General features: G+C 42.8%; 1 protein-coding gene across 6 annotated transcripts in view; it reads right to left on the bottom strand.

Moving 5' to 3' along the window:
- The window catches only part of foxp1b (forkhead box P1b), a 145,422-nt gene that overhangs the window by 16,901 nt on the left and 110,632 nt on the right, over positions 1-17,889 (bottom strand). For 5 of the 6 annotated variants that reach the window (XM_063474760.1, XM_063474757.1, XM_063474758.1 and 2 more), the window contains 3 exons: positions 14,856-15,006; positions 8,756-8,948; positions 3,613-3,720 (listed from right to left, as the gene is read on the bottom strand). In XM_063474760.1, coding sequence (XP_063330830.1) covers positions 3,613-3,720; positions 8,756-8,948; positions 14,856-15,006 — 452 coding nt within the window. The remainder of the gene's footprint in view (positions 1-3,612; positions 3,721-8,755; positions 8,949-14,855; positions 15,007-17,889) is intronic. The other variant, XM_063474759.1, reaches the window with a different exon arrangement.

Genomic DNA, 17,889 nt, shown 5'->3' on the forward strand with positions numbered 1-17,889 from the left:
GAGTGAAGGAAATATGATTGGAGGAATTTTATCAGCTGCCGCATGAATTACTGTTTGAAAATGCTTATGCAGGGGCATTTCATTAATCATTTAATCATAATCCAAGCAGGATGTTTGAACTGATTTCACAAATACCCTTTCATTTCACTACTTCATTATGCTCGCTAATGGATCCAATATATTATATATATCATAAATTATATCACATTTTCAGTGACCATGTAGGTCACTGTCACCAGGCGTGTCTGCGTGTGCACAAAGTGGCGCCGGCAGATGGGAGAAAGGTGCGCCTGCCTTTTCATATGCACTTTTTCTGTCATTTACTGCAAATCAAAAATAGCCAGAATCAACCTGTGACGGCACAGCGCCGGCGGTACGACAGCCCGGTAAATTGCAGTGATGCCCCTGCTTCGTGTATAGACAACACATTTGTGCATAAAACAGCACATTTACACTCACAAAACAGACATGTAAAAGGAAGGTAAAATTGATAGGGCCCTGCTTCTGTTCTGCTGTGGTGTTTTCAACCTTGAGGTGAATGATTTAAATCTTCCCAGGCAACCCAGGCTCCTTCCACCCCACTCACATCTTCCTATTGTGTTCTGATAATTTATTTTTGAAAAATGACTCCGATATATACATTTAGCACTTGAAGTTAATTATTGTGGCAAAAAAAAAAAGAAAGAAATTAAAAAGCCATATTTAAAAAAAAGGGTGGGCAATAACCCCCTTTTTCACAAATCAGGCCTCTCTGGGCTTTCCATTTGTTTGAGTCAAATAAATGCCAATTTAATTAAGTACGTCGGAAAATGAAACTGGTAAACATTTCAGGACATCTTACTAAATTTCAAAGGAGAAAATAATAGGTAAAGACGTTTCAACTCCAATTTAACTGGCACAGGCTGAATTTTCAATGAAGGCTGGCCTACGTGAGCAGCTTTGGAATTTCTGTGTTCATAGGAGACATGTGCCCTGCTTCTTTTCATCCTTTGTTACATTCCACTTTATTTCTTCTAATGACATGGAGAGTCACAGTGCATAATTAATAGGAAATGAAATATTCAAATGGCCCTAATGCAGCCTTGAGAGGAGTGTCTGGACACGGGAGCAGGGGATACGGGGGAATTGACATCGAGAGAGACTATGAACGTTGGCATGTGTCACTTTCTGGACTTCAAATGAAGCCGCTTTTAAAAGCTCTCTGGCAGGATGACAGAGACTAATGTAAATTGCCACAATAAAACAAGTTAAATGGATATTCCCACAATCGGCTTTTTATATATCAGTTAGTTTGCCTGATTTTATTTTTTATTTATTTATTTTTCGGTTACAGTTTCTAATTATATAGACTGGAGCCGCAGCTGAGGAAGGTTTATCTTCTCCACCGCTGGGTGGAATTTAAATTACAAGCACACATCTGTACAGTAACAATTACATTTAAAAAGCTTAGATTTTTTGATGTTTAAAAAAATAATAGCTTTACTACTTTTTATTTAGAGAAGGTATTTTACTTTATATTATATGTTTCATCTGTCTGTAAGGTTTGCAGAGCTGCAAGGCCACATAACTTATAAAACAGTCACTACATCGTGGCGACGTGCAAGAGATTTTGAGGTCTGAGCAGACAGACAGTGCAGCACTAGAGGGCACTGGAGTGTTTCGCTGGCTCTGACCTCTGACTGGACACTGAAAAGAAGGGTCCTGACCCTTGTAAAAACATCAGGCTCTGCTATAACCCCAACCCCACCCTTCTGCGTGCTGATCTCGAAAACAGGAACAGGGATTTGGGTGTTTTGTATTTATCGAGATAGTGTGTGTAGGTATGTAATGTTTTCTTTAAAAGATAAAATAAATACACACAGAGTTTAAAACAACATTTCAGTCCCGTGTTAGTTGTTACTGTTGGCATGTGGAGCTGAAATCTGGTTGACGTTAGAGTCCTCCTCACCTTTCTTTCTCTCTGGTGCACAGTACACTGTGTTCTGCTGACTGCACACTCAGACAGACACACATCTCTCCTCACATATATTTTCAACCTACAGAGACGACTCCTTCTTCTTCTTTTTTTCTTTTCTCTCTAATGCCCGAAGTATTCTTTGTTTTTATTTTTGATTCCTCTTGGAGGCCTGCAGTATCAGTTGCTGGGTTTCATGTGGAAGTGCTTAAGGGTTTGAGAGTTAACACCTTGGTGAGCTGCTCACACTCTTGCCTGCTGTTAAACAAAGGCAGCTTTGTGGAGACTCTCCCCAAATGTTTTCTTAACGTGTTCCAAGCAGTTTGAGCAGGCAACTAAAGTAAACAAGATGTTGCCATGATAAAAACACTTGTAAAAACATAGCTGAGTGCACTTAGAGACTTTTTAAGGCAGAGCTCTACCGGGCGCACTGAATTTAATTCTCCTCTGTTCTATAAACAAAGGGTGAGGCAATGTCAGAATACAATAAATAGTGATAGATTTAAGCAGGCACTCCCAAAGCTGAAATATGCAAGTGCATGTGTGAAAGTGTGTGAAAGTGTGTGTGTAATACTTGGTTTTAATAATTGCCTGTCCCAGGATGTTTTTCTAATTTGAACTAAAACTACATAACTGCTTCTTTTTAGTCACACAGAAACTGTAACATACAATGTGGCGCGATAAGCCTTTCAAACGCACGCTAGCTCAAAGCGGATTCACGTAAACAATCAAAAGAGGATTCAAAATGTTGACAAAGAGAGTCAAAACTTTCAGCAGCCTGCGAGGCGGTCCTACGCAGCACCTTTCTCTCCTGCATCTCTCGGGAAAGTGTGTGTTCGCTGAGTGCTTGTTTTAGGATAATGGAATTGTGTCATATCTTGTTTAAAGTGCGACTAATCCGGGGTGACAGTGAGCCATTGATCTGCTGCCACAACGCAGATGTTTTCATCCCCTCTGTAACCATGGCACTGTTATGTGTTGGATTACCTAGAGCGCACTGCACACAGCGTTGATTAGTAAACCAGGGGTCTGACTCGAATCGGGCATCGGGGAGCAAAACAATGGCCCGTGTCAGGCTGGACAGATTCAAACCTGTCATAGAGCGCACATTAGAAAAATGCTAAACACTTAGCTGGGGCTCTTTAATTACTCTACACATGGTTAAATTTAACACGGAGGTGAGACGTGGGCTTTGTTGAACTAAACAACAATGTAAACCAAAAAGTCACAGAAGTAAAACAGGAGGCAGGAGAGAAAACAAACAGACTCCTAGGAGAAGGACAGAAAAAGCTGAGCAAGGCAGTCTAAGACATATACACCAATTCTCCTGTCCGGTGACAAGGGCAAACATGCAGAGCGCCCAAAGTGTGAGCTGCCACAGATAAACATCCTCCCGTTGTTTGTTTGGGAAAAATGGCCCCTGTCACCATGGGAACTGTGCTTATCACAGGAATTAGAGGCCCATGCCGTTCCCAGAAGGAGACCCCACGGTACCCTTGTCAAGAGAGGCCCAACCCAGACTCGAGAATAACAACCAGCTGCACCTGCAGTGCTTTTGAGTCGCTGGGGGTCAGGAAAAGAAAAAAAGTGTAATCGACCCAACAAGAGGACAAACAAACTGTGATAGAAAAGCACCTCCGACTATGACTTTTACTTACTTGAGGAATGACTGGAAATCATCAAACACTGCCTCGCAACCGGGCCACTTGCAAACACCATGGCCGTACAGAGGGTGACTGTGGGGGGAAGGCTCTTCTAGCGTGGATCTGGGAAAGAGATTCAGAGAGAACGTTTTTAGTAAAGACAGGCCTGCAGTCACGTAACTTGACGACAGGTCAAAGAACCCGTTTTCTCCATTTCAGACGAAGTCCGGTTACTACTTTCTTGTTTGTACTGTATCTGGTTTCCACATGAAAACTTTGACTTCTACTTAATCTGTGACCCTTGGGCTTTGTGGAATCACTGTACCTGGTTGATCCTGGCTTGCTCTGCTCTTTAAGGAAGGGACTCTTGTTGTGAAATCACAATCAAATCAGTGTGTATTTATTCAGTTTCACAGAGCCATGCTGTGGTTCACTTTGATCTAGACTGCTAGGGGGCTCCCTGAGTTGCTGTTTTTCCTGTGCCGCCTGCTGCATCATGTCACAGAGCCCACCTGGAGGAGCCTGTACCATGATATTGAAACCCCTACTTTCACACCATGCACGTATTGTAAACAACCCCGCCTGGTATCAATTTATCTACTGACCAATCTGTGTCACCAGGGGCTGACAAGCACACATCTATGGGGAGCGTATGGCATGGTACAATCAGTCTAAATAGCAGGAACATCCCTGAAAAACAAACTCTGAAACATCTTCCATATGGTGAGAGGCACGGAAGCACAGCTAACCACAGTCAGCGCTAAGAGAAAGCGGTCTGTATGGAGGCAGTGTCTGCTAAGAGAGCAAGACAGGCAGCCATATGGACACAGGCACTATACAAGACACACAACTTTCAGCTACAAGAGCCTGGGGGACTGGCCTATATCGCTACCACCTGTGCTTCTGGCGGCTCATGAGCACAATGCTGCTGCTTCTCCTCCTCTAGTGTGAGCCTCGCTCTCTAAGACAACAAGATGGATCAGGAGAGTCACTGCACTAGACTCTGTTGTGCTGTCACACGGGAGTAACTCCATTCACGTACACAATTTCCATCAGAGATAATAATGTCTAACTCTTAAACTTTACAGGGTTCTTTTAGGGACAGGAATGGAAAAATAAATGTACTGACATTAATAATGGTTTGCATTTCTTGGCAACGATCGATTAGCTTTGATTTCAAAATGTACGTAAAACGAACGAGTGAAAAGAAATCGAAGCGCGGCGTGCCAATTTTGCAGGATTAAAAAAAATCTGATGTTCGGATTAAAATCTCATTTGTATCAATGTTAGTAAAACTGTACCTCGAGTAGGAAATTTTAAAGGTCGTCGCAGGTTTCCTTGTGTTATAATTACTTGCTTAAGAGTTCACATTGTTCATAACATGTGATAATTGCATTGCAATTAGGGAGCAGTCAAGCATTCATGAATGTGGTTAGCAGCTTTTTTTTCCTCCTCCCTCTTTCAAAAGTCTGAATTTTTTTATTCAATTATGAATTATGCATTCACATTAAGACCTCTGTTTTGATACAGCTAATAAATAGATGACGGAAGACCTATTATAATGAGTTTTTAACAAGGAAATGTGCGGACTGGTGAAGGTAACACTGGCTTTTAATTTAAAGGGATCCTTTTTTAATTCTTTGCAGGAGGCTTGTTGGTTAATTCTGTATTAATAAGATATTGAAATGTGGAGTGCACTGGGAATCAGTGAGCACAAAGCGCTATGAGGGGCTGGCGGCAGAAGAGCCCTTTTAAACGGTGGATGGCTAAACACTAGTAAATGACAGAATTTACACCAAATGAGCTACATTAGTGTAATAGGAGAAGAGTGCAGTATTCATGGGGTTTTCTCCCATTTGAGAACATGTTCAGGGGAGGGGGGAAAAAATGCAGCTTCCCATGTTGCGTTAAATTTGACTCGCACCCACGACAGGTTTGTCAGGATGTTATTATTGTCAGCCAGCCGGGGGGGAAGAACACTCTAATGATCTCTTAAGAGCGATGAGAAAAACCATGTCATCAGCTTCTTTAGAGGAGAAGGAACATTAAAGTGCCTACAGACCCGTCCAGACAGTGCGTTAACCTTCCAGGTGTTACACTCTGTTTATGTGTAGACAGACAGGCACAAGTGCACACAAAGGTGGTTTTGACAGCTGCTAGCCAGTTGTTTTCCAGCTCACTTATTTTGATGGGATGCTTTGGGCCATAAACAAGTGGAGATCCACGGTTGAGATTCTGTCCTGGTGGACTCAATATCTCAGCAAACGTGGGAAGATTGATATCCACCATGCTAGATGGCAGCGTCTAAAGCCAATCACTACATTCACCCTCGGCACTAGCACTGGCGTTAGCCTATCGCCTTGTGTCCATCCCCGATTCACACCCGCTATCCTCCTCCCCTCTTTTCACTTTCCAGGATCCTTTCCTTCTGTCTTCTCGGTGCCACTGCATGCTTTAACCTAAATGATTTAATTATCAGTTTCTTCTGGTGTAAGACAAATGAAAGGCAAGAGAGAGATGGGAGTGCTGTGCCAAATCTGATTATTTATCTCCTTAACAGATTGCTGTGTTACAGTCCCAGAGCTGTGGTTACTGATGGTTGTTGGGAAGTAAAGTGGGCCAAGTGCTTTGTGAGGATGCTCCCAACCCCCTCCCACTTTATAAAGCTGATGCAGCAATGTGTTGGGAATTTGTGTCAGATACAGATCATGCACATTTGATTTGAATAAGCAAATCATTGAATAAAGATGACCTGACTCACAGGGGTATATCTCTATCTGTGCATAACAGTTCGTGGGCTGGGAAACAACACGGGCTGACAGATTGAGTGACTCAGGATCTGGTCATATCAGGGATGTTATTCAGACAAACAAAAATCCCAGCCTGCCTTGCCAGAGTGTTCTTTCAAACAACTAAAAGCAGGAACACGTGCCTCATCTTCGGTGTGTCAAGCCAGCAGTGATTGAATTTCTCCTCCTTCCTTAAGACGGAAGTGCAAAGCCGGTGAGTGATTCCTGTGGATGCACTTAAGGTTTTAGTTGCAGGCGTCGTTGTGCCTAGGCAGATTTTATATGACACATGAAACTAACTACATGGTACTTAGGGCCTGCTGTAAACCAATCTGAAGCCAGTCGGGAAAACAGGCCCATCAGCAGAGAGGCTTGTTTCTGTTGCATGACAAAAGGACTTGCAAAACCGCATCAATTAAAAGTTCATTAAGTTCAGCACTGGGAGGATGAGTGGATGCTCTCTATTTACGCCCGGGCCGGCCCAGCCCATTATCTTCAACCTGATTATTCAAATCCCTGGATTATAACACAGACGTTTTCTCAGAGCCTTGCTTAGAATAATCATACTTAATAATATTTCATTTTTCTTCCCATGGAGTCTGATTAGAATTGAGGCTGCATCATCAAAAGAGAGGCATAATGCTCTTGATAGTTGTGCGATTTAAAATTAACACAAGAAAGGATTATTGGTTGTGTGAATCTAAATTAGCATCATTCAGCATTTAATAAGGAATGTTTTGTGTTCACTTGCTATCAGTCATCTTTTTTAGTAATTGTGCAGTTAAAACTCTGGGTAGGTAATCCACTTTCTCCAACAGATGGGGTGGATGAAAATCACCTGCCTGGTTTTCTGACAGATCTAAGATACGGCGAGAATATTCAGACCGAGGCTGCCTTCTTCACTTAAGCTTGTGTTAAACTGCTGCTGACAACTTCTTTAATCTCTGACAGTCAGCGCGAGGCAGAGGGGCTGCCAGCTCTTGCGTTATGTCTTCCCCGATGTTTCATGGAGCCCTCAGCTGAAGCTGGTTCTTGCCTTTTTCTGCCATCGACGCTCACCTTGTTTGCTCCACTTGCGACAATACGCGGTGGAGTGAGCATTGAGTCGATAGCCTCCCCTGTGATTTGTCTTTAACTACACAGAAACCAGACACTCAGCCAGACGCTGGATGGAGGACTGGAAGCATGTGAATACTGTCAACTGCAGGAACAATTTATGCCTGCTTTTTTTTCCCTGCACCGCGATAGGAGATAACTTTGAAAGACACTAAAGAGGATGAGTCTGTGCAGGTAGTATGCCATTAATCTATATAGAACCAAAAGCTCTACTTGAAAAGACATAACTGTTCTCTATCAGCACATCATGATATACTCCCTTGGTGTCACTCAGATCCTCTCTGTAACCCATCCTCCACATCCCTCCCCATAAGCAGCCCCTCTTCACCTCCGAAGACCTGCTTAGTTTACTGTGCTAAACATGTTTTCATCGGCATTGCTTTCATAATGACGCGTAGGTTTTGATCACTGAAACACAAGTCAGATGTTAGGCAGTGAGCTCATGGTGCCTGGAGGCTCCTCACTAGCAGTTCAAAGATCAGGCTTTGGTGCAAGAAAACAAGCAAATGTGTAAGATGCCAAATTAATTCCTTCCTTAAAGACACAGCTCAGAGAGCACATGCCTTTCAGGGATGATTTATGGTGGTTTGAAAAATATCACCCAGTGTTTGCTTCTCCTAACATATAATAGCTTGTTGTTTTTGTTTTGTTTATTTATTCTGTAACACAATAAATAAACAAAACAAACAGACATTTATGATTCTTCAAGTTCCACATTCACAAAGGAATGTTTTTACTTCCTGGTGATCAAAATGTTCTCAAGGAAGTGCAGCTGAAAATCATAATTCAGCTATTCTCCCTATACAACTTAGTAAAAACAATAAAAAAAAAAACACGGTGATCCGCCCTGATAATTTTACCGAGATGTAATTTCAACTATACGCACATTTCTCCCTGATGTTTCTATGTAATCCCCAGGTGTACTCAGTGGCACAGAAAGGTAACTGTGCTGGTCTTCAGGAATACTTACAAACTATAAATTAAAACAGTAATCTGTTCAAGTCTAGAGGGATTTCTCCATCAACTCAATCCATGTGGAAAAAAAGGGTAATTTAAAGTGGCATATAAAGCAAAACGAGTTTTTCTTTAAAGCGAGATGACAGTCTGACGTTAGAAACAATGTTTCCTGAGGTCACGGTTTTATAAAAACCTCTTCACTGTAGCAGTATCGTGAGATCACGCAAACCTTGCAAGTCACATGCAAATAAAAGAAAACAACAACAACCCGACAACACCCTGCAGATGAGACTTACCCTTCTCTCTTGTGACTCATGTACTGGCCGTTGGTGGAGGCATGCTGGTTGAGGAGTGGGTTCTTTGGCGGTGCCGGGGAGGACAGGTCGAGGCCCCGGTGGCCGTTGTTACTGCTGCTGTTGTTGTGCTCCTCCTTCACGTGAGCGTTTGTCACCTCTTTCCACAGTTGTTGCAGCTCTGTCGGAATCATGCCTGAGACAAACAAATTGGATAATTAAATCAATTAACAGCTAATCCAACTCTCTTCTTCATCACTTAATTAAATCAAAGCGTCTGTAAACAAAGCCGAGTATTAATTAGAAAATATTCCACTACAGGGTAATGCACTGAGAGCTCCCTCGCTCCTCTCTTCTCTCCCTCCCATTTTCTGTGATCTGAAGCGTGTTTGTATACACAAATCCCTGGCATTCACGCAAATTTCATGCCCAGAGTAAATAATTAACATCCAGACAAGGCATGAAATCTGAATAATCACCATCATTTTCTCCCAACAACAGAGATGTGCAGAACACACACAACAAAAAGTTTACAATAGCGACGCTAGAAAACATCCCACCCCTGTTTCCTTGAGAAACAGGACCCTGGGGTAATATTCTCAAAAGCACATTAATGTGCAAAATACTTAAAGCTCTGCACCGCCTCCAATTGACACAGAAGACTTAAACCTCATTTAACAAGTCAAGCACACTGCAGCTCACACAGCCCTTTGAAAAAAAAGGGAAAAAAATCCCTTGAAGACAGAAGACATTTTTCTGCGTGCTGAAAACACATCTGCAGAGCGTGTGTGTTTTTTCAGCAAATGAGTGACAGCGATCCCGACACTCAGGGCCAGACTCGGGATGAAGAAGGATAATGCAGTGTTTGTGCACCCTACTTTCCGTGTCTCACAGCAGAGAGTCTTTGTTGGCACACAATACGTATGTGTCCATCTATGGTGTGTCTGAGAAGTCTGCTTTCACTTGACACAAATGAGGACAAAGCTGATATGTAAAATAAGATTAAACCTCATGGGCGAGAATCTGTGGCTACGAGTGTTTTCAGTCAAAACACAGTGCGTGCGGGCAAGCCCGATTTTAATAGCGCTGAAAAATCTAATATCAAAATATATGTGCATTTGTAATGGGGATTCAAGTCTGTGCTTAAATAAGCCACATGTTTTAAGCATGGCGGAAGAAGCCCCTTGGATATGTGGTGAGTTTAACCACAGAGCAAATGGGCAAGACCACTCGTTTAACATTACAATTAATTAAATCCATTCTCAAAATGAGCACTGGCAAATGAAAGATGATTTGCACATGCTTATCTACTCGGGTTTATATTCTCCGGATCCCCCCCCACTCCTCCCTGTTTCTCATCACCAGCTCTATAGATACCAGAAGTGCTCCTTTCAAGCACCAGATTGTAATACATTGTGTGCAAAATGCTTAGTCTTAATTTATTCCTGTTGTGGAAAATAACTGTGAGGTGAAGATCTCAATACGATCAGCAAAAATATTTTTAATTTGATAAGCTACTAAAGATTTTAATTATGCTGGTAATGGAGAACATTGGCCTAATGAGGCGGAGGACTCCAGAGAGACGCAGGGGCTAAGAACTGTGAAATGAGTCTGATAGGATTGCTGTAAATTCACACTAGATCGTTTGCATATCAAAGAGCAGGAAATGATTGCAGGACAAATCAATAACCTTTCCACGTTCCAAGGAGCGTCTTCCCTCATTCGGATATTTCAGCACACTCGCTCTATTCTGTCTGCCTGTATTCTCCCTTATTCTCCTCATTGCCTTGATGTGCCCTAATCGAAGTGCACATTCATGACAGGCTAAACATGCTTTATTTTGCGCTCCATGTTATAGCATGCTAATCTGGCGCTTGTTGATTTCCAGTTTCATTATCAAAGGCTGCATTGTTGTTTTGGACTTTGGAGCAAAAGTTTGTTTTCCTTTTTTTTTTTCCTGTGATAGCTGGTTTAGAAGAGGAAGGTCACTGGTGATGTGAGTGTCCTGCGCTCTGACAGAGGGAACAATCATTTTCCCCCCACTTGGTGCCCGGTGACAGTGGGCGATGTATTTTTAGCCGATGTGCTTGACAGGGCAGCCCACACTGGCTCAATTACCCAGCAGTCCTGGTGACCCCAACACCACTGTTTACTCAGATGAAACCACAGCACATAGACCGCTCTGATGAGAGAGGTAACGGAGTGGGACCAACCTGTCTCTTTCTGGATCTAGTCTGCAGTTTTATTGCTCTCCGTTCGCCTCTTACGTCTCCAACCCCAACCTCTTCAAACTCTGCAACAGCTATGGCTCATGATTCCACATAAATGCCAATAAAATATCATTACACAAATGTCTCCGTGGTATTATATTTTGTGTTGGGACAAAAATGCATTGAGTTTCTCTCCATCTGATTACTGTGGGACACATAATGACATTGATCTGTAAGTCCTTCTTTCTTTGGTACCCAGTTTGTCCATCTTTTAAACGCCGGATTGGTTTATCTTTCCTGTTTCCATTTTTCAACACAAGTCTTCCACTCATTACGAGCGGGAAATACGGACAAGCACTTTAAAAAATGTATGTTGTTGGGACACTTGATTGATCACCGGCCTCCCAACTCAATTTTACCTCCGCAGGTAGCTCTGGCACCAAGACAGGCCTAGCTCTTCAACCTTTTCCTGTCCTTGTCCTCCTGCACCCAGGTGACCATGTTCAAGCAAGCAGAAAGTTGATTTAAGGTTCATAATGACATCAGTTGCAGGCCATCATCCCCCAAATAAAAAATGGCCCCTAGTGCTCCGAGCTCTTTAAACCGTGCTGCTACTTCTCACACAGTGCCGGTGCCATGGGGGGACAGTGACATCGCTATTAGTTTATTGTTCCGTCAGACTGGGACCTTTACTGCACCCCTGTTTATGTTGCCGTAATCACCGGCCTGCTGATATGCACCCCTTTGGCCTGAAATATGTCCTGTCCTAATGCTGCTGGAACTATTACCAGTAGCCCACTGCTGGATGTATCAATCACTGACAGGTCGGCCGCATTACCCGCCGCTGTCCCTGATGTGCTGCTGTTCTGTGAGCACTTCATGGCTCGCCACATTCTTTGCTTTCATATTACCGACAAATTTGTCTTGTCACTGTCCCACTGGCCTCTCTTAGACAGCTTAAATGATGTTGTGCAGCTAGAGGAACTCGCTCTCTCGCAGAGCAACCTCACAGGGTGAAGGTCCATTTTATTCGGGATGTACACAAACACCGGCCACCTCTGTGACACACACACACACACACACACACACACACACACACACACACACACACACACACACACACACACACACACAGCCACATGTGCAAAAAACATGCAAACACCTTAGCAACGCGAGCCTGAGCAACCACTGACTCACTTATCAGGTCAAGAGGACAGGCTTTTTGTGAGGCAGGTGGGGGTGTTGGTTGGATCAAATTTATATTTATGAGAGTTATATCCTCCCCAAACACATTTTTGTAATTTATAACAGATAGCGTCTGGCCGCTTCCAAGACTTTGAACATTAATGTCAAAAGAATTTACGACAAGAGAAACAAATTACGCTCAAGATAATGTGAGAAATTGTTTTTCACTCAAAAGTGCTATCTACAAGTTTATACTTAATTAGTGCTATCAATTTTTTGAAAAGCTAATTCAGATGCATTCCTTCAGTCCAGAACAATGACTGTAATCTGTCTCAGCCAACAATGTACTGTACCAGACAGAAGAGTGATATATGACTGAGGTTTAAACTGCACTGCAGTACCCAAAAGAACACTTTCTTTAATTATTCTGTTTCAGTGGCCTATTATTTGCTAACCTTTAGCTTTTTCATTCTCTCTGCACATGAAAAATGGAGACAGAGGACCGTCTGCTATAATAATGGGATTTTAAAATAATTATATCGATATCTTCATTTTTAAATGAAAGAAATAAAAATCATCAGTTAGAAAGTCACTGCAATTTACTGCCCCCAAGTTTGAATCCATAATCACTGGGACCCAAACAGAGAAGATCAACTCACCGCTTCCGATGCAGTGCTAGCTGAATATTGCAGATTAGATCTGAGTACCATAGGCCTGGCCCGCTGATGCGTGAAAGAGTTTAGTGATGTGGAAAACAGAAAGGTCATCAATAACTTCAAACAGTCAAGCAGAAAATGTGTAGAATAAGAAGACAAACTGGGGGCCTGGAGCACTAGCCTAAGTGTTGTAACAGCTGTCGCAGACACAGTGTTAACCACGAGGGCAAACTAACCAGGTTTGACTGGTTGTAACAAAAGTGAAACAGACCACTAATTGTATGTGGGAAGATTCAGTTCCTTATTTCGATGTTTATGCGAACAATAGCCTAGTTAAATGTTCCCTTTAACTATGACTGTAATTTATTTTAATCTGCCGTTCGGCATGAAAATATATTTGCATGGAGTTAAAAGTCAGATTTTCTCTTAGAACATAAATTCTGTCATTTTATATGGCGTCTATGGCACAGTGACACGCGACTGAAATCACTATTTCAGTACCACGTAGCCCCAACAAAGCATAAGCGAAAACTGAAAAGGTAGCATATAAAGGAGATAAACTTAGTTCCCCCGCTCTCTGATAAGATGAGATGCCTCAGAGGTATGTGATGATGACACAAAATAAACAGGATGTTCTGAGCCTGTTGTGAAATCTATCAAAAGTTCAGTGCCTAGCCATATCACTCACATAATGCTTTACTCAAGGGGTGTGTGAGTGTTTGCCAGACATCTGACACAGAGCAATTCAGCAAAGCACAACACAGAACACAGCAGTGCTCCACGCCTGTGCCCACGGCAATCGTCTATGAGCGGATGAGTTATTCCATACCCAGTCCAAACAATAACAGCACTGTACAAACCATGTTTTTGTTTGCCTATTACCTAAGCACTCTCCCATCCCCTCCCATTTTTATCTTGTTATTTCAAAACTGTTTGTCTTAGCTGTGAATGAATAGTCAATGTCATGTTCTAAAACCCTTATGATGGCGTCTTTGTCACAAGGGGGACCGCTCCTTAACATAACATTAAGGAATAAATGAAGAAATAAACTTCCTGGCCAAACAGCAAGTATTGACTTCCTATCAGGTTACAGGCGCTTTTACAGTGACAAGTTCACTGGCGGTTTCTGAACAATAGATCCAGTCTTCCTCCAGGCTAAAGGAGACTGACACCAGAATGCCAATCACAGGAACAGGACAATGAGCTGAAGGACAAAGTGTGGATCTCTGCTTCTGAGCAGTGGGATGTGTTACTTGAGTTAGTTCACTGTTCCAAACTGAAATCGTGCAGCAAACATGTTTTGGCGTAAAGGAGTTAGATCCCATTAAGTAAAGGGGAGAACCGATCGCTGAAGATTTACAGCGGACGTCGAGTCAGTATGTGGTTAGATACTTCTAGTGTTACATTCTTGGTCGAGCTCTTGGACCATTCCGTGTGTTTGTGTTCAGCTGGTGTTGTTAAGTGTTTTTTAAAGAGTTTATTTGTGTAATTTTTCAAGTACAACACATAACTAAGCAGCTCAGGCATGACAAGACCAAGCAAGTAGGTAAGAATATCAAATATAAAATAATAGGCATCGGTTTCATTCCCAACTCTCACCATCTAAGACAATAGAACGTTTCCTGTAACAATAACATAAACAAGGTTATAGTGAAACTGGTTGAGCAATACAAAAGGTGCAGAGACAGGCTAGTCCTGTTTAGAGAACCTGAAGAAAGACGTGGAAAATCAAACTTAACTCCAGACATATATCTTTGTTGTTGGAGTGACATAGCTGATCCACAGGAAGAAAATATCTATTTTTAGAGTGAAGCATTTATATTAATAGGACTATTTCAATATGGAAAAATCTACATTTTATTCCACCTAAACCTAGCCCCCAAATGAAAGGCTTTTAAAATATGTGTTTTTATAGTGATTCAAGTGTTCTTCAGTTGCTGTGCTTTACATACAGCCACATGATAGGTCATCATCACTGCTTCATTGTGGATAAAATGTTAAAGCTGGTGGACAGGAAGATTGCTGTGCTGCAGTCACATATGGGGTACTAACCCTGAGTGAGGGAGTGCAGTGGCAGGCCAGTCTGTCCAGGCTGGATGCTGAGCAGTCCTTGCCTCTGAAGGTTGAGCAGGTGCTGCTGCTGGACCTGCTGGACCTGCAGGAGCTGCTGCTGGAAAGCCAACTGCTGTGCTGACACCTGCTGCTGGAGGCACACAGAGACACAAAGAGGCACACCATCAGCAAACACATACAAACCGTATGTAAAAGCACAACAGCCAGTGCAAACACGTACATTTGAATTTCAGGTTTGTTCCTTTGCATACACCATTTAAGAAAACCATTTTAACATCAAGGTGACAGAGTTCACAGTTAGGGTTGTAAAATGAAGCACTTTAGAACAACATGTTCATTCATAAAAAAACAAGGTTAATGGATTTAACGCATGCTACCACGAAGCCTAATTTTCCTTTTTTTATTTTTTGCCTTTAGTTTGGTTTTGTCAGAGCCCACTTAAGACAGGTACGCTATACATCTCTCTCTCTCTTAATTAACGAGGAGTCGGGAGGCAAATGACAAACAATGAAACAACATAGTTAATCATTCATAATAAGAGCCACAGGAATTTAATTACAGCCATTCATAATTCAGCAAACAACGTGTGACTAAATCAAAGTGCTTAATAACCACCCTAGCAACTCTCACAACTCTCCCAGGCATGGCGCTGAGCTCAGGGATTCAGTCTTCCCCCAACCAGCACGGCAAGCTGCGTTCAATCGCATGCTGTGGACGGTCTACGAGATAGCTGTTTTGTTCGTCTGACTGTGTTAAGACCGCTTCGTGAAGAAACAGTTAATGAAACAGTCGCACGTCTTCACTTGATTTTAAAGTCAGGAAGATTAAAAAAAATCTGGCTCTGAAAAGTCAAACGTGAACTTTGATGGGATGAAAAAGTGAAATAAGGGCGCAGAAGAAAATGGAAAGGAAAAAGACAAAGTCAGAATAATAAATAGAAGGAAATTTGCTAATATCCCCAATCCGCCATGAGTCAAAACAAATGAGAGATGGAATTTAGATAACAGGGACACAGAGGAGAGAGATGACTTTTAACCCGTTCATCAACCGACGTCCTTAATAATCCACAGTCAGCTCAACAAAGTGTCTGTTGTTACTGATTAAACAGGACCTAGCAGTACACCTTCTGTATTTTCTAACAGTTAAGGACATAACAAACACGTCTGAGACTCAACAGGACACTAGGTCTGTTTATGAGTATACAAGACCAGTTTGTCAAGCGGGTGGAAGGAGAGGTAGGGGCACTAAAAGCAGCGCCGTGCCTGCCAAGCCGTGCACCGCACCCTTTTACCAAACACAGGATACACCACTTTGTTTACTTCTCACAATTGAGTGCATACAAAAAAGGTCTCAGTGCAATGCGGCAGTCAGGTCACTGGCTGGCGGCTCTGAAACCACTGAAACAGCCAGATAAAACGGGTCCCCTCCGCCCACCCCTGCCGGGCTTGTCAAAAGGGTCGAGCGGCCTTCCTTTCTCTTCCTCTACCTCCCTCCTGCCCTGCACCCAGCCTGCTGCTTCTGCACTGGCTGACTAAAAATAATGCTCTGGGCAGCGCTGGCCCATTACAGCGAGCGGTGTCGTCTCATTGGATCAATCAGAGGAAGAAGGCACTTTGTCAGTGGTAACGGAGGGTCATAATTGAAGAGTAACTACATTCAGTCTCAGGCTCATGTGTGATCTAACCCAAAACGGGAGGGAAGAAAGTGAGACAGAGAAAAAAAGAGCGACGCGATAAAGATCACATTCAGGATGCAGGTGGCCTGTGATCCTCTCTGATGTGTTCTGTTTATGAAAGATGGTTGGCTCTTTTTCTCCTTCCATCAGTGTGAGAGAAGTTTCTCTTGTCTTGAGTTTTTCTCTGTTCAGCAGCTCCTCCCTGACAGATAAAGATAATAGTGCTACGGGAGGGGGAGGGGGGGTTAGAAGGAACAATGTCTTTCATCAAAACGCTAAGTAAATAGGCTAAATAAATAGAGGGGTGGCTTTTGAGGAAAAAAAAAGGAAGAAAGAAAATGGAGTGCTGCAAATGAATTTTACTCTCTCCCCTTCATATTTTGTCCTCTAGTCCCATCAGCTGACAGCGGCTCCTGTGCACTCTCAGCATGCAGACACATTAAAAACCCCCAGCCCCAATAGACCAAATAAGAGGTTAACAAGAAGTGGCACGAGGGAGAGAAAAATACAGTCCCTGACAAATGATAAAGAGTGGCACTGGCAGCCCTTTATTGTCAAGCTTCAAATATAAAGTTAAAGATCTTTGAAAAACTAAATTTTGATGTCTTTAAAATAAAAGAGGCACAAAGCAACAACAGGGGGTTATTGTCTGGCAGCCACAGGGGATTCACTGCATAATTCTTATTCTGTCTTTTGATGGCTGCTAGAAATGCGACTGAAAGAGAGAGAGAGAGCGATGGGGAAGAGAAAGAAAACATCGGCAGAAGGGGAGAGCCTCTCGAGGCTGCATCCATTTCCTGTGATCATACATAATATGCTTCAAAAGTAGTTTTTTCTTTTATTCTCATGCTCCATTCAACTGATCAATTGCACCTCCTTGTCTGCCCCCCTCGCCTCCCCCTCTTTTTCTCCCTTGCTCCTCTAGTGTTTACATCAGATGCGACTTGGTGACAGGCCCTATCTGAGGCCGAGGAGCTCTGCTGTCATGTTGATTTATGGGAGCATCACGCCACAACTTGTCCAAACTGAAGCCCGCAGTTCATTAATTAGGGAGCTACGACTTTGAAGTTGGGTGCTTCGACAGCACGCGGACGTGTGCGGGAGTGAGCATGCGTGGATGAGCGTGGGTCCGCTTTTAACGCCGGGCTTAATTTTCTGTGTTTCCTTTACTCTCCAAACATTGGAACTCAACGGGGACAAGAGTGAAAATTCCCAGATCGTCTTTGAACTTCTTCTGACCGCACAATAATAATTTGCTTCGTCCACAGTGATGCCTGTATCCGCCTGTCATTAACACGCATTAAGCCGCTGCCTATGAGCAAGCCTCGCTGCACTACG

This window comes from Pelmatolapia mariae, linkage group LG5, assembly GCF_036321145.2.
Source record: "Pelmatolapia mariae isolate MD_Pm_ZW linkage group LG5, Pm_UMD_F_2, whole genome shotgun sequence".
Classification (NCBI taxonomy): Eukaryota; Metazoa; Chordata; class Actinopteri; order Cichliformes; family Cichlidae; genus Pelmatolapia; species Pelmatolapia mariae.